This window comes from Anastrepha ludens, chromosome 4 (genome assembly GCF_028408465.1).
Source record: "Anastrepha ludens isolate Willacy chromosome 4, idAnaLude1.1, whole genome shotgun sequence".
Lineage (NCBI taxonomy): Eukaryota > Metazoa > Arthropoda > Insecta > Diptera > Tephritidae > Anastrepha > Anastrepha ludens.
Genome location: NC_071500.1, coordinates 39,182,820 through 39,206,142, shown reverse-complemented (window position 1 = coordinate 39,206,142; position 23,323 = coordinate 39,182,820). Strand labels below are relative to the sequence as shown.

At 38.0% G+C, this 23,323-nt stretch overlaps 1 protein-coding gene across 1 annotated transcript in view; it reads left to right on the top strand.

The window, feature by feature from the left end:
- LOC128861788 (SCY1-like protein 2) overlaps positions 1–23,323 on the top strand; it is a 157,082-nt gene that overhangs the window by 53,193 nt on the left and 80,566 nt on the right. The window contains exon 8 of the mRNA XM_054100167.1: positions 17,485–17,615. Within this exon, the coding sequence (XP_053956142.1) occupies positions 17,485–17,615 (131 nt within the window). The remainder of the gene's footprint in view (positions 1–17,484; positions 17,616–23,323) is intronic.

Here is a 23,323-nt window from a genome sequence, read left to right as displayed (position 1 = left end):
GATTCGGCACCGTTCTCAGCAACTTGGACTGTCGTATGGAACAACTTGGTCAATTTTACGGAAGGATCTTCATTTAAAAGCATACAAAATACAGCTCGTACAAGAACTAAAGCCAAATGACCTTCCTGCACGTCACCGTTTTGCTGATTGGGCTCTTGAAAAGATTGAAGAAGATCCGCTGTTTTCGAGCAAAATTTTGTTCAGCGATGAGGCGCATTCCTGGCTCAATGGTTACGTCAATAAGCAAAATTGCCGTATTTGGGATGAAGAGCAACCAGAACAGGTTCAAGAGCTACCTTTACACCCAGAGAAAACAACGGTCTGGTGTGGTTTATGGGCTGGTGGAATCATCGGTCCATATTTTTTTCAAAAATGATGATGGCCGCAACGTAACTGTGAATGGTGCTCGCTACCGTACCATGTCCGATTTTGCTACCTGAAATTGAATCTAATGATCTCTACGACATTTGGTTTCAACAAGACGGAGCCACTTGCCATACAGCTCGTGAAACAATGACTTTATTGAGAAGTCATTTCGGAGAGCAGCTGATTTCACGTTTAGGACCTGTGAGTTGGCCACCAAGATCTTGTGATATCACACCTTTGGACTTTTTTCTTTGGGGATTCGGGAAGTCCAAGGTCTATGCTGATAAACCAGCTACGATTGAAGCTCTGGAAGCCAACATTACGCGTGTTATTCACGACATACCAGTCGAAATGCTCGAACGAGTGATTGAAAATTGGACTTTCAGAATGGACCACCTTAAGCGTAGTTGCGGCCAACATTTGAATGAAGTCATATTCAAAAAGTAAATGTCAAAGAATGTCCTTTCAAATGATAAATAAAGGTTTTGAACATAATTTACATTTTTGTTTTTTTTTAACTATTGAAAAAAGCACCTCATGATTGATCGCCCGTTAGCTTATATGACAATCCGCTCAAAAGAATATTGCGATTTAAGTATCTAGGATATTGGCTTAGCGGAACATGGACAAATGACAGATGAATTTGCTGTCGGATTGGAACAGCAAGAGAAGTTTTCTTCAATTACACGAAAGTTCTTTCCAATAAAAGCTTGAACATGAAATTACGCCTTTGGTACCTGAAATGTTACGTTTGGTCTGTTTTGTTGTACGGTGTGTGACACTAAGTTACGAATATGAATAAATTAGTGGCCTTTGAGATGTGGTGTTATCAGTTAGTAACAGAAAAGTCTTCACGAAACCTAGAAAAGATAGAGAGCTTTTATTTACGACAAAGTGCCTCAAATCATATCAAATACGAGTTGTTGCAACTGATTGTGCAAGGTAAAATCGAAGGCAAACGAGAAATTGGAAGGACGCTACGTAACATAAGACATGAAGCAGCACGAAGCAGACACAATTACCACATTATTATATCTCATATTTTGTAGTTTGGTTAAATGTAAAAACGAAGAAATAATCATTTAACAAATTTGTTGTAAATTAAAAAATTGTAAAATTAATGAACAGTTTGTTACTGTGATGGCTTCATTCATTTGCAGATAGGTTAGGTTAGGTTGTGGTGGCAGTCGGACCGTATGACTAACTCACTTAGACCTCACAGGTCCGTTGTGATACCACTGTGCGACACGGGAACCTTGTTTATTTACTTTCGTGAAACCATTTTGAGGCTCTTATGAATCGCAGGATTGGCCTAATCCTCGCGCCAGATAGTTCTGTAAGAGAATTGAAAAAGTGTTTACCTACACAACCTGTTCTGATTTTAGCTAAGGCTGGACAATTGCAAAGGAAGTGCTCTACTGTGTCTTCCTCCTCCTCATCTCTGCAGCTTCTACAATATTCATGGGAGAATACTTCTAGTCTCAAGGAATGCCTTCCAAATAGCCAGTGGCCGGTGGCACAAGCCGCGACCTTCGAGATATCTTCTCTTGAGAGGCTAAGCAATTCCTTTGTTCTTCTCTCGTTTATTTGCGGCCATAGTAGCCTGGCTGTTACGCATGTATCTTCGTCTTCCCATGACCTATTGGCCTCTTGGATAATGTTGTTTTTTACTATTAATTTACTCGTGGCCAAACGTATTCCAATGGTACTTTTATCACTGAGCAGTTGAAGAGCAGTACCTTTTCTGGCTAGCTCATCAGCTTTACAGTTTCCCTCAATATCTCTGTGTCCCGGAACCCAAATAAGGCTGACCTTGAATACGACGCTAATACGAGTATCATTTAGGGCTGCTCGGCATTCCTGTGCAACCTTTGATCTTAGTATAGCCGCATTCATTGATTTAATAGCCGCTTGGATATCCGAGAATATGTTTATAGTCGTTTTTGTTACGGCATGCAAATTTAGGTATGTATCCACTTCTTTTATATGTAGCTAGAACCTCTGCCTGATAGACGCTGCAGTAGTCTGGTAGTCGAACGGATAGTTCCAGTCCTAATTCTTTCGAAAATACTCCATAGCCAACTTTATCGTCTAGCTTAGAGCCATCTGTATAAAAATTTAATTCCCCTTTTCTCCATGGCCTTGGTGTTTGCCACTCCCTTCTTGACGGTATACTTGTCTTGAAGAGCTTGTCGAAGGTAAGTCTAGGAGTAGAAGAGTCTATTTCTTGTTTGTGACTGTTTAGAGTGTGCAAAATACAGGCGTGGCCAAACCGCCGTTCTTTCCATAGCGCCATACTTTTGAGTCTAAGCGCCGAGGCGGCGGCCACGTTTTTCCCTACGAGATTTAGTGCAGGCAAATTGATTAGCACTTCCAGCGCTTTGTTTGGGGTAGTCCTCAAAGCACCAGAGATGCATAAAAGAGCTGTTCTTTGGACCTTACTCATGATTTTAGCGTAACTCGCCTTTAGAGTAGATGGCCACCATACAAGTATTCCATATATTAAGATTGGTCTAATTACCGAAGTATATAGCCAATGAGTAACGCGAGGTGTTAACCCCCATTTAATACCGACCGCTCTTTTGCAAGTATATAATGCAACGTTGGCCTTTTTTACTCTTTCCTCAATATTAGGTTTCCATGTAAGTTTCCTATCTAATATGAGTCCTAAGTACTTGACATTCTCTCTTAAAGGAATCTCTACACCCTTGAGGACCAGCGGGGAGATTATAGGAAGCCTATGTTTCCTTGTGAAGAGAATTATTTCAGTTTTTGCGGGATTTATAGCGAGTCCCCTACTCTCAGTTCAGCTCCTAAGCGTGGCCATGTTAGAGTGCAGAATGTCCATGAGGGTGTTAGGATATCTGCCTTTAACAGCAATTGCTAGGTCATTTGCGTATGCAGTGACGTGACAACCTCCTCTCTCCAGGGTCAGCAATAGCGAGTTTACCGCCAAAATCCAGAGGAGAGGGGAGAGGACACAACCTTGAGGTGTGCCTCTGCAGACCTATCTGCTTAGGGTAGTGCTGCCTAAGTTTGCCGTTACCTTCCTTCTGACGAGTACTGCTTCTATCAGGGCCTTCTACGAAGGCAACCATGGCAAACTCTTTATCTGATAAACATTTTTCCACCAACCCGACAAGCGAGTGTAAGGTGGTTTCTGTAGATTTCCCCTTAGTATAGGCATGCGGCCGCCGTAGCCGAATGGGTTGGTGCGTGACTACCATTCGCAATTCACAGAGAGAACGTCGGTTCGAATCTCGGTGAAACACCAAAATTAAGAAAGAAACAAAAAAAACAAAAAAAAAAAAGCATTTTTCTAATAGCGGTCGCCCCTCCGAGTGTATTTCTGCCATGAAAAAGCTCCTCATAAAAATATCTGCCGTTCGGAGTCGGCTTAAAACTGTAGGTCCCTCCATTTGTGGAACAACATCAAGACGCACACCACAAATAGGAGGAGGAGCTCGCCCAAACACCCAAAAAGGGTGTACACGCCAATTATATATTATATATATTGTATATATAGGCATGCTGCGCCTGGGAGAATTTATTTGTTGGTATAGCGCCCCGTATGTACTCGTCCACTATCCTCTCTAGAATTTTGAGAAGGAAAGACGTAAGACTAATTGGCCTGAAGTCTTTGGGGTTAGTGTATGAGGACCTGCCTGCCTTGGGTATGAAAGAGACTTTTGTCTCTCTCCGGAATGTAGCCCATGTTAAAACAACTTCTAATGATGATTTTAATGAACGGTGAGCAATATCCCGTGATTCCACAGGATATATACCGTCTAGTCCAGTTGATTTATAAGGACCAAAAGTGTTGATGGCCCTTTTAATCTTTGCGTTTGTGACTAATAGACTTCCTAAGTTGGATTGTCTTTCATGATTAGCAGAATCATTTTGTTCCACCGGCTTGTTTCCTGGGAAGTGTGTTTCTAGTAGAAGACCTAATGATTCCTCGCTTGACGTAGTCCATGTATTCCCTTAACCTTGTAGATAGCCTAGGTTACATGGCGTCTTTGAAAGAATTTTTCTTAATCTGGCCGCTTCTGAAGTTTCCTCAATTCCTTTGCAATAATTTTGCCAGGATTCACGTTGCGCAGTTCTGACTGCTTTCTTATACTTTTTCAGTTCAGCCTTATAGGCTTGCCAGTCCTCTGACCTTCTCGTGGCCTTGGCGAGGTTGAATAACGTTCTATGGTGTTTTTGTAGCGAGGTTAGTTGCTTGGTCCACCAAGGTGCCCAAACCCGAGCTCGAGGTCTGCTTGGAATTTCTTCCTTACTGTCCGCTTCGAGTTTGGCCCGCGGCCAAACCTCTCCTATCCTGGCTACGGCCATCCTGTAGAGCGTGGCTGACCTAACGTCCTCGCAGGCGATGAGCTTTGCTCTACCTTGATACCAGCCTGCGTCATGGCAAAAGGTACGGGGTCCGGAGTGTTCCTCTAGGATCTGTAGGTAAAATTCGGCGATAGCCTCCTCAATCCACCTCCATTTTTCCTTAGGAATGTTTCCTTCCTCCTCTTCTTTGTTAATGATGGCCAGTATCTCACCGCCGCCTTTACGACCTTACGTTTCTACGACAGTCGGTTCTACGCTACCGAAACGACCCGGATTTATATCCGGTCAAGGACTGTCCCTCCAGCAGCATTCCCCGTATGTAAGTATGGGGAATGTTTATGCTGTTACAACAACAACAACAACGACCTCACTGAATGTTGGGTATTTATGGCCACCTGTTTTTAGCTTTTTGGCGACCTTTTCTTCTACGTTCTCTGCAGAACGTTGCCTTTTAGGAGTAGCACCCACCGGTTTACCCTAGTCGGATATTACTCCCTTTGCCCATTCCAGCGATTTGGCTTGTTCTTCTGTTAGCTGTTCTGTTACTACTTCTCCTAGTTTAAATAAGACCCTATTGGCCGCCTTTTTCTCGTAGTAGTTTTGCTTATAGAGACGGACATGTTTAGCCTGTCCCCCCTGCCCTACAATAATATTTCTATAATAATAGGCCCTTCTATGGCAACCTGCCGGTTAAACCTGGAAGCAGGTGCCGACCCCCGTCCCCTGAAAGAGGTTGAGGTGAAATGGGGATTGCTCGCCCTAAGCGGAGTTGATCCCGTAACTCCTGGTGTTGGTCGCTTGGGAGCCGGAGTCCCCCGTTGCCTCCTGCAGTACTCGTACTGGGACCAGTCCTATCGCTCAAGCCCCCTCTGTCTCCTATTACTGGCGGTCTGACCACTACCTTGCTCGCAGCTGTGGCAGCAGTCGGGTTCACCTCCGTCGGTTTTTTGGGAGGACTGTCCTCCTCGTTAGAATTATGTTTCTTTAAATGTTTCTCCATTTTTTGGTCCCACGAGTGCCGGACAAGGGAGGTTCGCCTGCACAGAGGTCCGTGTGCACAGGTAAGGCTAGATAGAACCGGAGGTCGCCAGGTATCCGGAGCACTCCGTTCACGACTGGGCTGTTTTTGATCTGAGTCCCCAGCCAGGATGAACCTCGGCACGGGTCATGTTACACCATGTTCCAACCCAGTTGGCAGAACTTGGTCATCGTTCAAAAAGACAGTCCGAACCATAGGAGTGAAGTGAACTCGTTTATTACTGGAATGTACGTAAACGAACCCACTGCCATCCAATGATAAGGCCTGATTAATGATTCGACTAAGCCTCCGCAACACGGCAAGGTGCCTACCTCGCGGAGGTTATTTGCAGATAAAAAGGAACAAATATAGGGTTTTTCAGCAAGAGCGCTTCAACTTTTGAACTTTTTTGAATAAAACACAAACGGTTTGACTTTTTTAACTAAATTTTTTTTTTATTATCTAGTTTGAACATATACATTTAAGTATGAAATTCGATTTCTTTTGCATGACCACCGCGTGCACGTTTTACGAAGTCCAATCGTTGAACCCAATTTTCGACCACTCTTTTGCATAAATCGGCCGAAATTCCAGCAATTTCGCGTTCAATATTGGCTCTGAGCTCACAAATCGTCGCCGGCTTGTTACTGTAGACCAATGACTTCACATAACCCCAAAACGGGACGGCTTGTTAAATGGACCGTAAAATGGCCGTAATGCTCTTAAAGTAGCAGCAACAGAACGATTATTTTCATAAAAAATTTGCACGATTTGCAATCGTTGCTCAAGTGTGTAGCGTTCCATGATGAAATGTATACTAATGAAGTTTACAAATGACAAGCGAAAAATAAAAAATATTGCGTCGTTCGCCCTTCCTATCGGAAAAAAGTTGAAGCGCACCTATTGAACAACCCATTATTATAAGTCCACACAATACAGTTTGTGAGAATCGAATAGGTCAAATAGTTTTTAACTTATTGCGACTCCGATTCCATTAGACCACTGTACGTGTAAAAAACTGGCTGAAATATGTATGTACCTTGCAGCTACTCAGTGTTATGAATATTTGTATGGCGACCACCGTAACCGAATGGTTAGTGCATGACTACCATTCGAAAGCGCGTAGGTTCAAATCTCCGTGCATGAAATACTAAAATAATAGAAGAATGGCAATGGCAAACCTTCGAGTGTATTTCTGCTATGAAAAATCTCCTAATAAAAAATATTTGCCGTTCGGAGTCGGCTTAAAACAGTAGGTCCCTCCATTTGTGGAACAACAACGCATGCCACAAATAGGAGGAGGAGCTCGGCCAAACAAGCAAAAATGGTTTAAGAGCCAATTATATTTATATATTGTATCTATATGGCAGATTTGTTTATCCAATTCGTTTAATATGATATTTCAATCCGTGGTTGCTGTTTGAATTTTTCCTACTATATTAAAAAATGAACCAATTTTCGCGATATTTTTTCTTGGTGGCTAAATTGTTAGAATTCTTGCGTTTCTCTTTTATAAACATCTTCAAATCTTTGGTAAAATTTCTTTAAAGGTATCGGCCATCGATTTTTCATATTAATCGGTGAATTGAACGGTTGTGGCTTATTTATTCGCACGGATCTACAATTTCAGAAACCCTCACAAGAAAAAGTCTGGCGGAGTTTAGTGTTTCGAAGCTACACTTGTGCAGGGCAATCATCACAGTATGATTGCTGTGAGTGGATGAAGGGTTATGCAAGACAAACTTTCTTTAATGACATATTTTAAATTTTTTTGAAATTGAACGTAATACTTTAAGTTTTTTCTTTTTGATACAATAGCAACATGGATCCCCAAACATCTGTATCCTTCATCTCTCCTGCCGATTGAGTTACTTGACACTCTAGACGCTGGTACACATTTTGTATGCCCCAGCATAGACTCTTGCTTCTACTTAGGTTCATTGTGATCAATGCTAATTTCATCTGCAATAAAAATTCGGTTCGCGAGAACAATTTACCCTTTTTTTCCTTTGAAGTATTTTTTATACCCATCTTGTGCTGACATCAGACAAATGTGAATTGGAAAATGAGCTTACTTTTTCGACTTTGTACTTAAATACAATTAATGATATTCACTTCGAAGAAGTGGGACTATGTATGAGGGTAACTCTGCTTAAAAAAGATTTTGAATTGCTGTGCTGTAATGATCATACAAGCATAAGAAGAAGACCGCTACATACAAGTCGCTGCTGGGAGATTGATTTTTGGCAATATATTTTCCTTGTTTACCTCCAATGAAGCAATCAATATTATTTGCTTTAAACTCTATTTTTAAGCATCGTAGCTTCCAGAAAAAACAAAAACAAAATTAATTCAACTACTTCAGCAACTGAATTCACTGAAGTGGTCGAGATATTAGAAAGAGAGAGAAAACAATTGTAAACTGATTCCTTCAGAGTGTTTGCTTTTTCTTTGTGTCCGATTATAATCGGTTTGAAGTGTTATGCTTCCTATTGGCCTTTATTGCAGTGAAGTACTTCGTTCAAGAGTCCTCAATGCCGACGCTTAAGCCAAACTATCATCTAGTAACGGAAGTTTATGTGCTGTTGCAGAGAGCTATTGACATTGAAAAAGATTTAAAAATCCTGAATGTACATAGAGGATTTTCCCGTTGGTACACCCAAAGCGTTGATAGCGTTTAGCGGCCATCTTAGTGAAGCAACAGCTGTCAAATTTGACACTACTTTAATCTTGACATTCAACCATGTAATACTGCAAGATTCAACATTGCATTAGAATCTGTATGTTCGCCCAACATTTCGTGCGTATCCACTTTATGGTGTTTGTGACCATCCAGCAGAGTCCACAACTCGCAATTTATCCATAAGATTGAGATAACCGGATGGGTGGCTGATGAAGCAGTATCTATATTCAAGGATTTTCGGAAATATTACTGTCGTGTGCGGAAAAATTTACAGCATACTATGCCACAATGTGTGGAAATGATAGATTGGCGAGTTATTATCGCGACCTGACAAAGTTCAATTAATAATAATTAGCACTTACACCCTTTGTTGCGCGTCTTGTCGAACACCCCCTCTTATGTGTGGTGTGAACCTTGATGTTTTTTCACGGAACGGATGAGTTCTATTAACTGAAGAGCTAAACCCCAACAACCACAAATAGTTCGCTGATAGGCTTTAGAGCAAATTCTTCTTTGACTTCGGGAACTATCTTCAGCTATGGTTCACTGGCCACCGAAATCACCTGCCTCAACGCCGCTCGTACTTTTTTTGTGTGGCTACTTGAAATCTCTGGCCTATACAGAGAGCCTCTCGTGATCAAATTATACAAAGATCTCTTCGAAAACTAGTCCATTAAGATGGCCGCGATTGTCATTGGCCCCGAAAATATTAGGTGCGCAACTAAGTTCCAATATATGTCAATAGATGCCGCCAGCAGTGTGATCTAGTCGATTCTAACATAACCTAAACGTTAGACATATGGTAAACAAATTGCTTCGGCATATTAGTGATTTTGTTTTAGTATTCTTAGTATTCTTTTAGTACTTCTGGTTTTGTGAAAATGTCTGATTTTGTGTCGAATAGTCGTCATTTGTGGGAAGTGTTGATTTTCCTCTTTCATTCGAAGAAAACGGGGGCTGTAGGGCAAGGAGAGCTACAAAAAGCTTATGGAGATGCTGCTTTAAGTGAAACAACATGTTGAGATTGGTTCCGTCGCTTCAAAGACGGTGATTTTAATGGTGACGACCGTCCGCGTGAAGGAAGATCAAGAACCTCCGAAGACGCTGAATTGGATTGGATCCTCAATGAGGATCCGTGCCAAACGCAAGAAGAGCTTGCTTTAGTATTAGGAGTTACCCGCCAATCCATTTCCAAGCAATTGCATGCTTTGGGAATTATTCAGAAACAGGGGACTTGAGTTCCTTATGAGTTAAAACCAAGTGATGTTGAACGTCGTTTTTTCGCCTGTGAACAACTGCTCCAGCGGCAAAAAGGAAGGGTTTTCTTCATCACATCGTGACGCGTGATGAAAAATGGATTCATTACAGCTTACATCCAAAGAAAAGAAAGTCATGGGGACTGCCCGGTCATGCTTCTACGTCGTCGCCTCGGCCATGTATTTGGTGGGACCAAGTTGGTGTTATTTATTATGAACTGTTAAAACCAAGCGAAACCATCACTGGGGATTGGTATCGAATTCAATTGATGCGATTGAGCCAAGCACTGCGCGAGAAGCAGCCGCAATACGCGGAGAGGCATGAAAAAATGATTCTACAGCATGACAACCACGTTGCCAAACCCGTTAAAACCTACCTGGAAACACGGAAATGGGAAATCCTACCCCACCCTCTATATTCTCCAGATATTGCGCCGTCCGATTATCACCTGTTCCGATCAATGGCACATAGTCTAGCTGACTAGCAGTTCCATTCATATGAAGACATCAAAAAATGGCTTGATACGTGGATAGCCTCAAAAGATGAACAGTTTTACCGCGACGGTATGCGAGATCTACCAGAAAGATGGGAAAAAGTAGTAGCCAGCGATGGGCAATACTTTTATTGATTCACTTGTAACCATTTTTTCTGAATAAAGTTATATTTTCATCAAAAAAACAGGGAGAACCTAGTTGCACACCTAATATACATATATATATTTTTTTAATATTTTTTATTTATTTTTCCATTTATTTAATGCAATCTGTTTTATTAGACATGTCTGGAAAGCGCCCAGTGGTGCAACTAATCGTAAAATTTTTGTTTATTAGCATTATAAGTCCACGGTCGAGTTCCTCTTCAGGCTTTTAAGGAGATGGGATTGAGATTTATTTCTGTGTTTAGGGGTTTGTGTATGATTGAAGTCTTTTATTGTGAGATGTGGCAAGCTTTTTTATTTCTTCAGCTATTGTGAGAAGTTTGCTATGCATTTGGGCATTTGTGATGTAATATGGTGCGTTTGTAATCATTCTTAAGCTTTTTGACTGGAATCTTTGGAGTATTTCGATGTTAGAGTTAGATGCAGTGCCCTAGGGTTGTATGCCATAGCTCATATTGGTGGAGAAAAGCATGAGCATCTCGTTTAAGTAACCAGTTTAGGTTTCGGAGCTTAATTCCAAGTGATTTGCGCTTTTTGAAAACATGCCAAGTTATTTTGTAACATTATTTTGGGGAATGATTACATTATTGAGTTTAACGGGTGCGCAAGTGTTTCGTTTGAGTGTAAAGGTAACTTGAGAAGGTTTTGTCTGGTTGCGTTTATTTTCCAGTCTTTCAGCTATTTTATCAATTCCTGTCTGGAGTTTGAGCGAAGCCACTCCGTCTTAGCGAATCGGGCGGTCTCATCTGCAAAAGTTCCGCAAATAGTTCCCTCTGAGAGTGGTAGATCTTTTGTGTAAAGCAAGTAAAGTAGTGGGCCCTTTATATTGCCTTGGGTTCCATAAATTTAAAGGCAACGGGCATTAAGCTGAAGGTATGATACGAAAAGTTTTCATCTTCACTGCGCATTTTCCTGGTTTAAGGATCAGTTTTATTTGTGCGACTTTCCATTGTGGAGGAACAAAATTAGTTAGTACAACATTATTGTCTATTTATAGGTACATTTCTGAGATAGAGACTCCTTTATCGGGCAATTCTCAAGTGATGAGATCATATCCGGTAGCTTTCTTTGTTTTGAGCCTTTTTATTGCTGCTTGCACTTCGTTTTTCGAAAAAAAAATGTATGGGCGGGTCCATCTGGTAGATGAGTTCCAGGGTGTCTTTGACATTTTAGGCAGTGCGCCACAAAAAATGCCACCAAATGCGTATGAAATTAACATACAATAATACAAACTCAATTGCTGCAATATCATTTTAATTTGTGTGATTTATTTATTTTCAAAGCTCCATCGCTCTTATTTTTAAACCCTTAACAAGTAAAGTCCAAAGAAATTTCTTTTCATCATATTTGATTTTATCACATTTTGAGCTAAAGTGTAGTTTGTGAAATTTATATTTTACTAGTTGACCCGGCAAACGTTGTTTTGCCTTATAAATTATTTCTAGTTTCTAGATGAGTTCTGGTGCAGACAAAAAGTAACTTACTTATTATAAGTGTGTAAGTAAATGGTATATGCGTGAAATGGGCATGGAGTGCTATGAACGATAAGGGAATATAAAAATAACAAACGCCAAACAATATTATTTTCAAGTTATTATACGAGTAGTTTATTTCTTAAACTTACATATCCCATATTAATTACGGCAGTAACACTAACAAACAACATCAACCTTTAAATGCTATAGCGTGAACAATATTTTTGTTAGCCCATCTTTAGCGAGTACAAACAAACTGGATGCTTCACCCACTCGAGAACATGCCGCGTACAATTGCCCGTGTGAAAAACATGGTGTACTCAAATCTAAGCCACAAATAGACATCGTTTGGTCTTGGGATTTGCTGATTGTCATTGCAAATGCCAATCTAATCGGAACTGAATTCGTTTGAATTGAATTGGCACATCTGTAGGTATGATAGGAATCCGTGGAATTAATATATTTTCACCTTTCAACTTGCCATTTAAAATGCTGGCTTCGATAACGTTTTTCATCAATTTTCGAATGACTAATCGCGTACCGTTGCATAGCCGTGGCGGGTTTAAATTACGAAACAAGATAATTGGATATCCAACCTTCAATTGTAAGTTATGCGGTGGCATGCCTGGCAAATACAGTGAATTGAAAAATTCTGTGGGAAAATTGACAGCTTCGCTGGCATCGCAAACTGATTTGTATGATACCAAGTTCCCTGGCAACAACTGTGATATCTTCAAATTTAAATTGTCAACGTCTGCATTTTTTGCTGCTAAAATAGTTCTTTCTGCAAGCCACTCATGATTTATGTACTGTGTGTGTACATCGGGAAATATTTGTTCAATGAGAGTATCTTGCGAATCAGCGATTGTGCAGAAATCGGTCGGTAATCTTACGTATCCAGTTTCATCTGTAGCAACTTTTCCATCACCGATATCTAAGAGTTGTTTTGAGAATGTTTCAGCGAATGGATCTTGAAGCATTTGAACGAGCATATTTCCGTTCAGCTGTACTTTTTCAACATTACGCCACAGTGGAGATGTGCTTAAGCTAGTGTTGATCTCATCAGCGTATGTTGAACGTAGAATGAGAGAAGTGTTTGTCTGAAATCACCTGAAAGCACCAACAGAGTGCCGCCAAATAGTTTGTCGTTGTTTTTAATATCTTTCAATGTCCTGTTCAACGCCGCAATTGAATGTTTGTGTGCCATAGTACATTCTTCCCAGATGATAATTTTACACTGTTTCAGATGCAGTTCGATTTGGCGAATTCATACCGAAATGAGTGAGTGATAAGTTGGTAATGACAATGCAAAGATCCTCAATAGCAATCAATGCTTCATTGTACATAGCGTCGCTGAATGTTATCGTTAGATCGTTGCACCGTGTACCATGTTGATGCAATATATCCTCAGTCATAGAATCTTTGTGATTATCCCACAATATCTGTGCTCGAGCTGGGAAACATGTAATCAACACTATAGCGAATAGTAGACGAATTTGTACAGTTCAATGCAGCTTCAGCAAGCATACACTCCCACTGGTTGTCATCTTCCAGGAAGCCGTTTGCAAGGCATGCGTCTTTATATGTTGTACTGTTGCCCATTCACTTTACTGTTATGCACTTGGAAGTGTACGAAGTACAAACATGTACTCATTTGTGCATCCCACTGTATATCTTGAAATGATAATGGGCCAGTAATATTAACCAACAACAGTCGAAGATAAAAGCACTCAGTGTGTCTTGGATTGACTGTAAATAATCGCCCTAAAGCGTTCGATTTAAATAAATTGAGACATGCATCAACTGGTGAGCCTTGCTTGCGGGGGATCCATTTTTTTGTCGTACTTGTGAATAGAGTAATGTTCTTGCAAAGGCACCAAAATCATCTGTACTATTACACAATTCAAAAAATGCAGTGAGTGTAGTTTTAGGTGTATTTGTAGCACGATCAATCACTGTCTCGTTCGTGAAAAATACACGCTGGCCGTTTTCAAGATGGACGGCTAACTAAACAACTGCTGGTTCCCGTTCATGAATTGGAAAACCGAAGATACGCCAAGCAGCTTCATTGGAGCTGATGTACCGACCAATTTGGTAGAGCGTAATTTCATCGTTTTTATTCATTGGAGGAGCATTTACATTAGTATTTTCTACTCTAAACACAGCCATATCACTGCCTTTATGGACATACTTGCAAATATATTTGATGCTCTTCACAGAACTGCAAAACTCAACATTAATATGAGCATTGTATGTCTTGGTTAGCAGAGGCGAATACGGCACCGCCCAACGATTGTCAATGTCAATGTCTGTGTTGCTGATATTTTTAATAAATGATTGTCCGCCATTATCGGGACTTCTTCGACGACATATTGGATATCCGTCCGTATTTGTTATCGTGTCATTAATGAAACCTTTAGGGAAATTTTTAGTACATTTTCCATCTGTCATGCAAGGCGATGAACGATGAAGAGTACGATACTATCCATGACCGATACTATCGATTTCTTCAGGACGATTTTGACGATTAACCAAACCAAAATGTGCGCATGAGATAATCCTCGTTTTTGCCATTCAACTGAGCACAGCCAGCAACGTGTGGGACCGAATACATGTAATTTAGTAATGAAACTTATTAGATACTTCAACTTTTGTCTGAATACACGTGCTGTAATGTCATGACGATGTATTGCATTTTGGGCAGGCAATAGCAAAGATGTAATCTCTGGCCATTTTGGATTACATGTGAACGTGATAAATAAAGACGGTCGTCCATATTCGCGCACGTAAGCCATAGCATCCTGTATATATTCTTGCATATTCCGCTCGCAGCTTGAATTGATTATGTATATCGTAAGTATCGTAGTCGTTCGCCCTCTATCTTCTCGTACATGTCGATCATGAATTGTTGACAAAGCTCACGACATCGTAGAATGTTGTCCAGGCCGCGCCGAATCATTAATCGGTACGCATAATAATCTTTCGAGCTAACGTTCTTGTTTGTTTCAGCTCCTGTAATAATATATTTATGAATATTAGTTTAAATTAATTCCGTTCAATAATTTAATTGTTTTGTTAAATGGTTAATGATCGAGCTCATAATAAATGAAGTACCTGATACGGGATCTCGTTGTTTTATGTTTATGCAATATCCGTCTTGCCCCTTCCAGAATATTAGCGGATATTGGAGAGCGTCATATGAACGATGTGTATCAGCAATGAACTGAAGATTATTATTTCTTCTACGAATCACAATTTCTCGTGTACCTATACCATCGCCAACCATGATTCCAGCAACGTCTTCAACAACAGGTGCATTGAATCTACGAATATGTTCTCCAGCTGGTGTTTTATCAGAAGTAATGACAATAGCGTGATTATCGCTTTGTAATTTGTGCATGTGTGATTTGAATATTTTCAACAATTCATTGTGCTCGTTCAATAGAGCGTCCGAGTCGCTGACGATGCGCCTGGCAAAAAATTAATCAAGGTTATTATAGTCACAACGTGCATTCACGCGATAGGCAAGTGCGCTTCCGGAATTCCCGCCGCCCATTAAGTAGATTTGTAAAAATGTATGTGGTTCATTTGGCATTGGCAGCAATGAGCCCATTTTATGATAAACTTGGCCTCTGATTTTCAATGTAGAATTGTATTGTTGATTAGCATTAGTATTTCGAACTATTTCTGTTGCTCCAAACGATGTCATTTCAAAGCATGAATTGAATGTTCGAATTGACTTCAGGAATACGTTAGAATCTGGATCCGTGCCGATAAGTAAACCGTTCAATGGTTCAGGTGGTGTTTCAATTTCAGGTAGTTGCACTTTTCCTTACACGCAACACATCCCAGATGGCTCATTTTGAATTTGAGAGCATGACAATGCGGACATTCCTTATCCATAGCACCAATTACCACTTTTGAATGAGCATAATATTCAATATCGGGCTCATACTGGAATGCTAGACGCAAAAATGAATCAGATGTAAATGCACGATGTACCTGTTGGCGTTGTTGGTCATTTATTCTGCGTCTATTAACCGTAAAACGGCGTGATTGTCGTTGTTCTAAACGTACACATATAACTTCATTGCGCTCAGCTCGTGTATCTTCTGATTGTTCTAGACGCAATTGTTGCATGCTCACACGTGCATCAGCATTTTGTTGGACTTGTTCTTCGGTTCTTTGGGAACTTTTATCTTTCATACTTCTGGACCTACTTGTAATACGGCTCAAATCAGCCCCTTTGCGTTTTATTGGCATTTCTCACTGTACAAAACACATATAAATTGAATTAATAAAATTACTTAATGATAGAAAATGTTATAGTTATAATTACAGCCGGCGAAAATATTAGTTTTATGAAAAAAAATTTGAAACAATAGTTGTAAAAAATTGAATTAATTATATAAAAAAATATACTTACAACACAAAAACCATTGCTGGTTGGAGCTCGTGACACGTGTTGAGTACTTTTAAGGTTATGTAAATCACCTGTTTAACTAAAACTTGATTAACGGAACTAATCGTGCCAAATACAATTAAAATTAATAATTTGATTATTATGAATAAAATAGTAATAATTAATAGTTAATATGAGAGTTACACTGAGATAGCAATATGATAATTGTAAACGTTACTACTACACTCGATACATAAACAATAATGATGGCCCAAAACTGTGTAGGGAGTGCGAGAAGTCTTATTGTGTGAGTGAAACAGGAGACCGGCTTCAGTCTATAGTATAGTGTGGCATTTCACTCAACAGTAAAAGCGCGGCAAATTTTAAGAATCTAAGATTGGTAACACTAAGCATATATCAGGATTAAACTTTAATAATAAAAATAAATGTTTATTTTCTTAAAAAATTTTTTAGATTTTTAATCGAAGTAAAGTTAAAAACACTATAATTGATCAGTTATCGAGCGGGATGAAAAATGATTAAATTACTAAAATGGCCATAAAAAAAATAGTGGTTGGTGATAAAAAAGTAAACATTTAGGGTTGTATGTATTTTTAATGCCACATTATAAAAAACTAAAAACAAAAAATTTCGTCCAAAAATTATAAAAAATGTTTAAGGGTGAACAACCCTTATAACTTAGGGGTATGGAAAATGGATAGTAGCCGATTCTCAGACCTACTGAATACGCATAAAAAATTTGGTAAAAATCGGTAAAGCCGTTTCGGAGGAGTATGGTAACTAACATAAGGGCATGGAAGTTTTATATATTAGATGAATTTTATTCAGCCTTTGCTTTATGTCTAGTTTCAATTACCTTCTTCTTGTTTATTGTAATTTCTATGGATATGATTACAAATATCAATTCCAATGAGTTTGAAACATGGCTATAAATACTTCATATTTCAATTAGATAAACCAAGAAGTTGTTTTTAATTTCATTAACATGTGTTTATTTATGTATGAATGTATGTATGTATACCAAACAGATTTGAAAGTGGAGTGTGCAGAAAATTTCTGGGCACACTTCATCCCTTTAAATTTAACTTTTACAAAGTTTGCTCTCAACCGAATACTATAGTTCAAATTTAGTTCGTTTTTTAGAATTTAAGCTTTAGCAGCAATCAATACTTTCATGCAACAATTCAGTACCAAATGTGATTGTTATTACCTATATTATATTTCAAACTCATTCAATGCAATAACTGTTAAAAATATGTAATTTAGCTGGAGGAGTCTGTGCAGAAAATGCTGCCGCGCGTACCGGTACCACTACAGGCGGCCACCTCACGTTTGGTTAGTAAAGATGCTACTGCCAGGCCGACGGCGAAACAAATGCAACTGATTAAGTACTTTATGTAAGTAAGAATGACAAGCAGTTACGTAAAAATATAATTATTATATACTTACATGTACTATACATCAAATGCCTGTAAATATAATAGAAACTTGTGCACATGCCATATGTACGCAATAATAGCGACTCACAACCTCTTTAATTATATACCCTTTTAAGGGGTTACATACATCCAGCAGCGCCAAAAATGTGCTAAAAGAAAAGCTGGTTTTAGAAGGGATGACAAAAGAAATAAATATAAAAAAATGTTATCCATTGTTTATTAGTACTTAAATTTCATAAAAAAATTTGTTTAATTTTCTTCTTTACAAAAATTAGTATATAAAAAATCACGTGACACAATGTACAATGAAAAAAGTTGACCCACGGTCTGCATCAATTCTTGTAAAATAAAGTTGTAGTTATAGTCTGTCGAGCCTGATTTTTGGATTTCGAAAAATTTTGCAATTTACGGCATTTTAAAAAAAGTATGCATATTAAGTCCTAAATGTCACATTTTAATTATGTTTACACAATTTTTTAATAAAAATATTAAAAATCTGGCTCCACGGACTATAGAGAAAACACTTGGAATATTAAAAACACCCGCATCAAACAATATTAAAAACTGTATGAGATATCATGCAGACCGTGCCGGAAGGAGTAGTTTCGAGAAAAACGAGTTTAAACTTTCAAGTGTATTTCGCTCGAGGTCGGGCGCATTTAAAGCAAGAACTTAAAATGAATTTTTTAATTTATTTTGTTAACTTACGTCTAATCTCCCATTCCAGCTTCATATTGTATGCCTTCCTGATCAGTAATCAATTGTTGTTGATTATTTTTTTCCAGTCGACGAGATGTTCTGCCCTCTTTTGTTGCTTTCAATGATCAATTGTTCGCTTCGAGTGATCAAAAACAACTAACCTTTAGTTTCATAAACCTTAGCATATCGACCCTACACATACTCTCATAATGTTTTATAGATGCCCTTATACCAGAGAATGTTAATGCAATGAGAAGGTGCAAATGTTACTGTAAGCTTTTTTTAGTACAATTGAGATTTGAAAGATTTGTAATAAGGTCATTTAGCACACCGAGTTTATAGACACCTCACTGACTTTTGCCCACACAAAAATTAGAAACACCACACATCTTTCACCTCAACACACAACACATTTCTCACCTCGACATTAAACCAATTAAATTTTTACTATTTTCGTATTTTTGAAATAATAAGCGAATACGTAAAATTTATTACATAATTTTTTTTTTTCAATTACATTAAAAAAAAACGATTAAAAAAAAAAACTTATAAAAAAGTTTGCGCCGGGAATTGAACTCGAGTCTAACATGTGGCGAGGAAAAATAGGCGGTGCGTTTATTTCTTCGACTGCTTATTTTTTGACCATTTTGTTACTTTTGAAATGATAAGCGGATACATAAAATGTATTACAAATTTTTTTACGATTACATTAAAAAAAAAAAATTTAAAAACGAAAAAAAAAATTTCTGCCGAGAATTGATGGCGAGTCACGTGGGGAGGATAAATACGCAGAGCGTTTATTTCTGCGCCTGTGAACAAAAGGTTTTGTGCATGCGCGCGACGCGAATAAATTTTAATAAAGTTCTGAAAGTAATTCATGAAGTTTTTCATTACATACATTCAAAAATGAACGTATACTTTATATGTAAATAAATGATGGTATATGATAATATACATAAGTACATAATATGTATGTACATGTCAATAGGAGGTATTTGCATTCAGAAAAAAAAGAATGGCTTAAGATAAATCAACACTTATTTTATATTGTATGTCAATTTATAGTTTATGTATTCGACAGCATTTACATACATATGTATGTATGTACATTTGTATATGAAAAACAATAATGCACAAGCGCAAGAACATCATATCACATATGCAAGTATGCCCAAATAACCTTGACTTATGTATGTACACATGTCACAGCACATCACATTTTTACAAGAAATCAAATACACATACGCACTAGTGAACGAGTTTCTTCCTAATGGTGCAAAAACAATTCTGCTCTATGTATGCATATATACCGACTTTATGTCCTAGCATATATACATACATACATATATACCTACTTGCCTTCTAAACTTCCTACAAAATAATTGTATTCATATGTTACTACATCCATGCACGTTCATACATTCAAGCATACATATATGTACATATGCGCGAGCACAGCGCTCCCTTCTTACTTCCGTGTACTTTTGTCTTTCATCAGTCGATATTCCTAATATTATACTTACAAAAACACAATACTTTGATAGACGCAAAAGCAACAGCAAGCACAACGCGATGGCCGCTTTGCCACCACACATTCTATTATGTTCTAGAACACAACAAAAACACATACCTCACATGCGCATGTCGCCCAAAGCTAAAATCTAAACCTAGCGACTACAAAAACAAAATACATTCGTAGACGCAGCCGCAGCGGCCATGATTCTATCAGCGACGACGCTGAACAATTTAGAACAAAAACAAAAAGTTCATTCATAAGTTCGAGCTCATATTTCAATTTCATTCATAAAACGACCCGCCATATGCCAATTTTCGCGACCATTCGAAAATAGTCAATATTGGAATATTTCGCGTGGAATTATTTGCCAATATCTGATAAATCTTAAATTTTTGTCATGTCGAGTGGCCGCTCCTCCGTATGTATGTATGCACCCTTATATGTATGTAAATATGTCTTCTAACTGTGCGACAGTCGCGAGTTAATGCGACTTCCAGCGAATCACACATTGCTGTCCGCAAAGCCGCATATATGTACCTTATGATCAGAAAGTACCGGGAATGTTTAAATTAAACAAAACAGAGTTAAATTTAAGGCAAATTTACATTATCTCCTTCAAAATATGACTCGTCTGAAGCAACACACATGTGCCAACGTTTAACCCAGTCCTCCAAACACCCCCGGCAGGCCGATTTGTATTCTCTTTGATCAGTGCGATGGCGCGTTATCATCATGCAAAATCTGAGAATTGTTTGCTCACATTTCCGGGGGTTTCCAACACACAGCATCTCTCTAAGGTTTCAAAACGGATAAATAATATTCTCTATTGACTGTCTGGCCCGATGGAAGGTACTCATGGTGGACTATGCCTTGGCAATCGAAGGAAACAGTCAACATCACCTTCCCGGTTCTTTTTGCTCATAGGGTATACATATCCCATCTTTTCACTGACGGACAAGAAGACGGTCGCAGTTGTTGTTTTTCATATGCATACATTTTGCGTTCGTTGAAGGTTTGTATATATTTGTATACATATGCGTGTATGCGCGTTTGGCTTTCTGGATGCATCCATGGATATTAGAATATTTTCTCATCAATATGTGTATGTAAGTAGTTCAGATTTGACTGAAGAGATTAAATAAAGGAATGCATATTCATATGATTGCCCTTATGGCTGTTTTACATATAAATTAATTCAAAAGAAGTATGAATAATGTTATATAGAAAATAAATTTCTAAATAACAGGTATTAGAAAAACCTGAATACACTATTTTAAATCAATTCTAATTAAACCAAATACAAAAAATTAAATAAAAATATCTAACAAAGAAAAATACATAAGGGACTTCAACCTGAGTCAAATATGGGACGATGTACTGTATACACGACACGTCTTTTACGATTGTGCTAAATTATAATTACTAATGAACTTTTCTAAATCAGTCATTTATTCGATTCGCAGTTTTATATGCACATATTCTGCGTTAGTTGAAAGTTTGTATGCGTAATTATATGCATATGTATGTAAGTGACATTATGTCTCTATAACAATTCCCTAAAACATTGTTATTCTCTCTAACTGTATATAATATAATTTCAATTACTACTTTAGAGTAAGTTCTTAGCTTTAAAGTTCTTCCTCAGACACTCTTGTTGCTTATTTCAAACCACTTACACGTGTGTGAACACCATTCTGAATAAAATTATAAACCTTTAGATTGTGGTTTATGTTAGTGAATAAAATTATAACAATAAACCTTTAAATTGTGGTTTATGTTAGTGGCGCAGTCGCGGAGTCAAAGAAAATGATTCTTTAAACGAACCTTCGCAAAAACTTCCTTTTGTTAATACAGTGCACTCGCGATAACTCGAACTAATTAAAACAGGCGCTGTTCAATTTATCGAATTTGTTCGACTTATCAATTGAGTGTGCTATGTTAAAAAAACAGTCATCGATATCGATTTTTCGATTGATTGTTGAAAATGGAAGCCAGTAGAAAATTTCTGTAGTATAGTTTCGTTATACGAATTACATTTTGGTCCATTGGCTGGATCAATGGTGTCACATTCGGCGGCATAAACATAGTTAAAATTAAACCATCCTCGGACTTTAATTCGATTTCGTTGGGATGTGATGGGGCATTATCAATTAGAAGAAGAGCCTTCTCAGGTAGTCCCCATCTTTCAAATTTTTTCTTACCTAAATATTAAAGTCATTTAACTTGGTTAAAAAAATTGTTTTAATGAATCTGGATTTTACCTGCGGCACGAACGAATTATGAAACCAGTCTTTGAAAATCGCCGAAGTCATCCAGGCTGATTTGGAATTTTTGTACTCCACCGGACAGTTAAAATTTTTGAAAACACAAGGATTTCTTGCTTTGTCAATAACGAGAAGTTTAAGCTTATGGTTGCCGGTAGCGTTAGTGCAAGCCATAAATTGCCTTATCTTTCTTTTTTATAAGACTTATGGTGGACTTGGCTACCCCATATTCCTTCGCTAGAGAAGTAACACTACGTCCACGTTTAATTTTGTTAAGGACTTCAGCCCTCTCTTTTAATGTTAAACACTTCAACCTTTTACGATCCATTACTCACGTGCACTGATACACTACAAATGACAAATTTAAAGCAATTTGGTCAATGCAAGATGTTGTTCCCAGAAAACTAACGGGATATTAATGCCGAAATATTCATATGGACAATACACTAGTATACATATAATTTATATACATATACTATTACATATGTATCTATGTACAAAATGTACATGTTTGAAAAGAATGTGTGTACAAATAAATTTGTTTTTTTGTTCGAGTTATAGCGCTTTTTTATTGTTCGAGTTACAAAGAAGTCAATAGGGGAAAAAATGTGTTCGAGTTAGCACGCCGTTCGACTTAGCGGCTATTCGAGTTACCGCGAGTGCACTGTAATTAAAATTATGCAAAAATTGTGAAAACTTAACAAGCTAATACACAAGCTCAAGTGAGCAGCGTTTGGACTATTTGTGATAATAAGCATTTAAAACAGAAAAAAAAAAACTTGAATCTATGTAAGTAATAAGACATTTATAAAATTAAAGTTTAAATTGAATAAGAAACATTTTGAAGAAAGTATATTAACTGTTCATACTCAAGCGGTTGTGGAAATTTTTTTAAAACAACAACAAATAAATTGTAAGACTGCAAGCAAAGTCAAATAGCGGTCGAAGAATGGAGAAAGATCAATAAAAACAGCAATGTTAATGAGCGCAATGCAAATAGACGTTCGGTTTTAGGCACAACAACAATAAACATATCGTATGCAAGACCAACAGCTTCACGAAATTTGCACACAAATCGGCTCACTGAATATAAGTACCTGCAAAAGAATAACCATGGAAGAAATCAGAGAAAGAAGAGATCGCGTTGTGCAAAGCATTAAGTTAGTCTCCCCTTTCGATGGAGACAG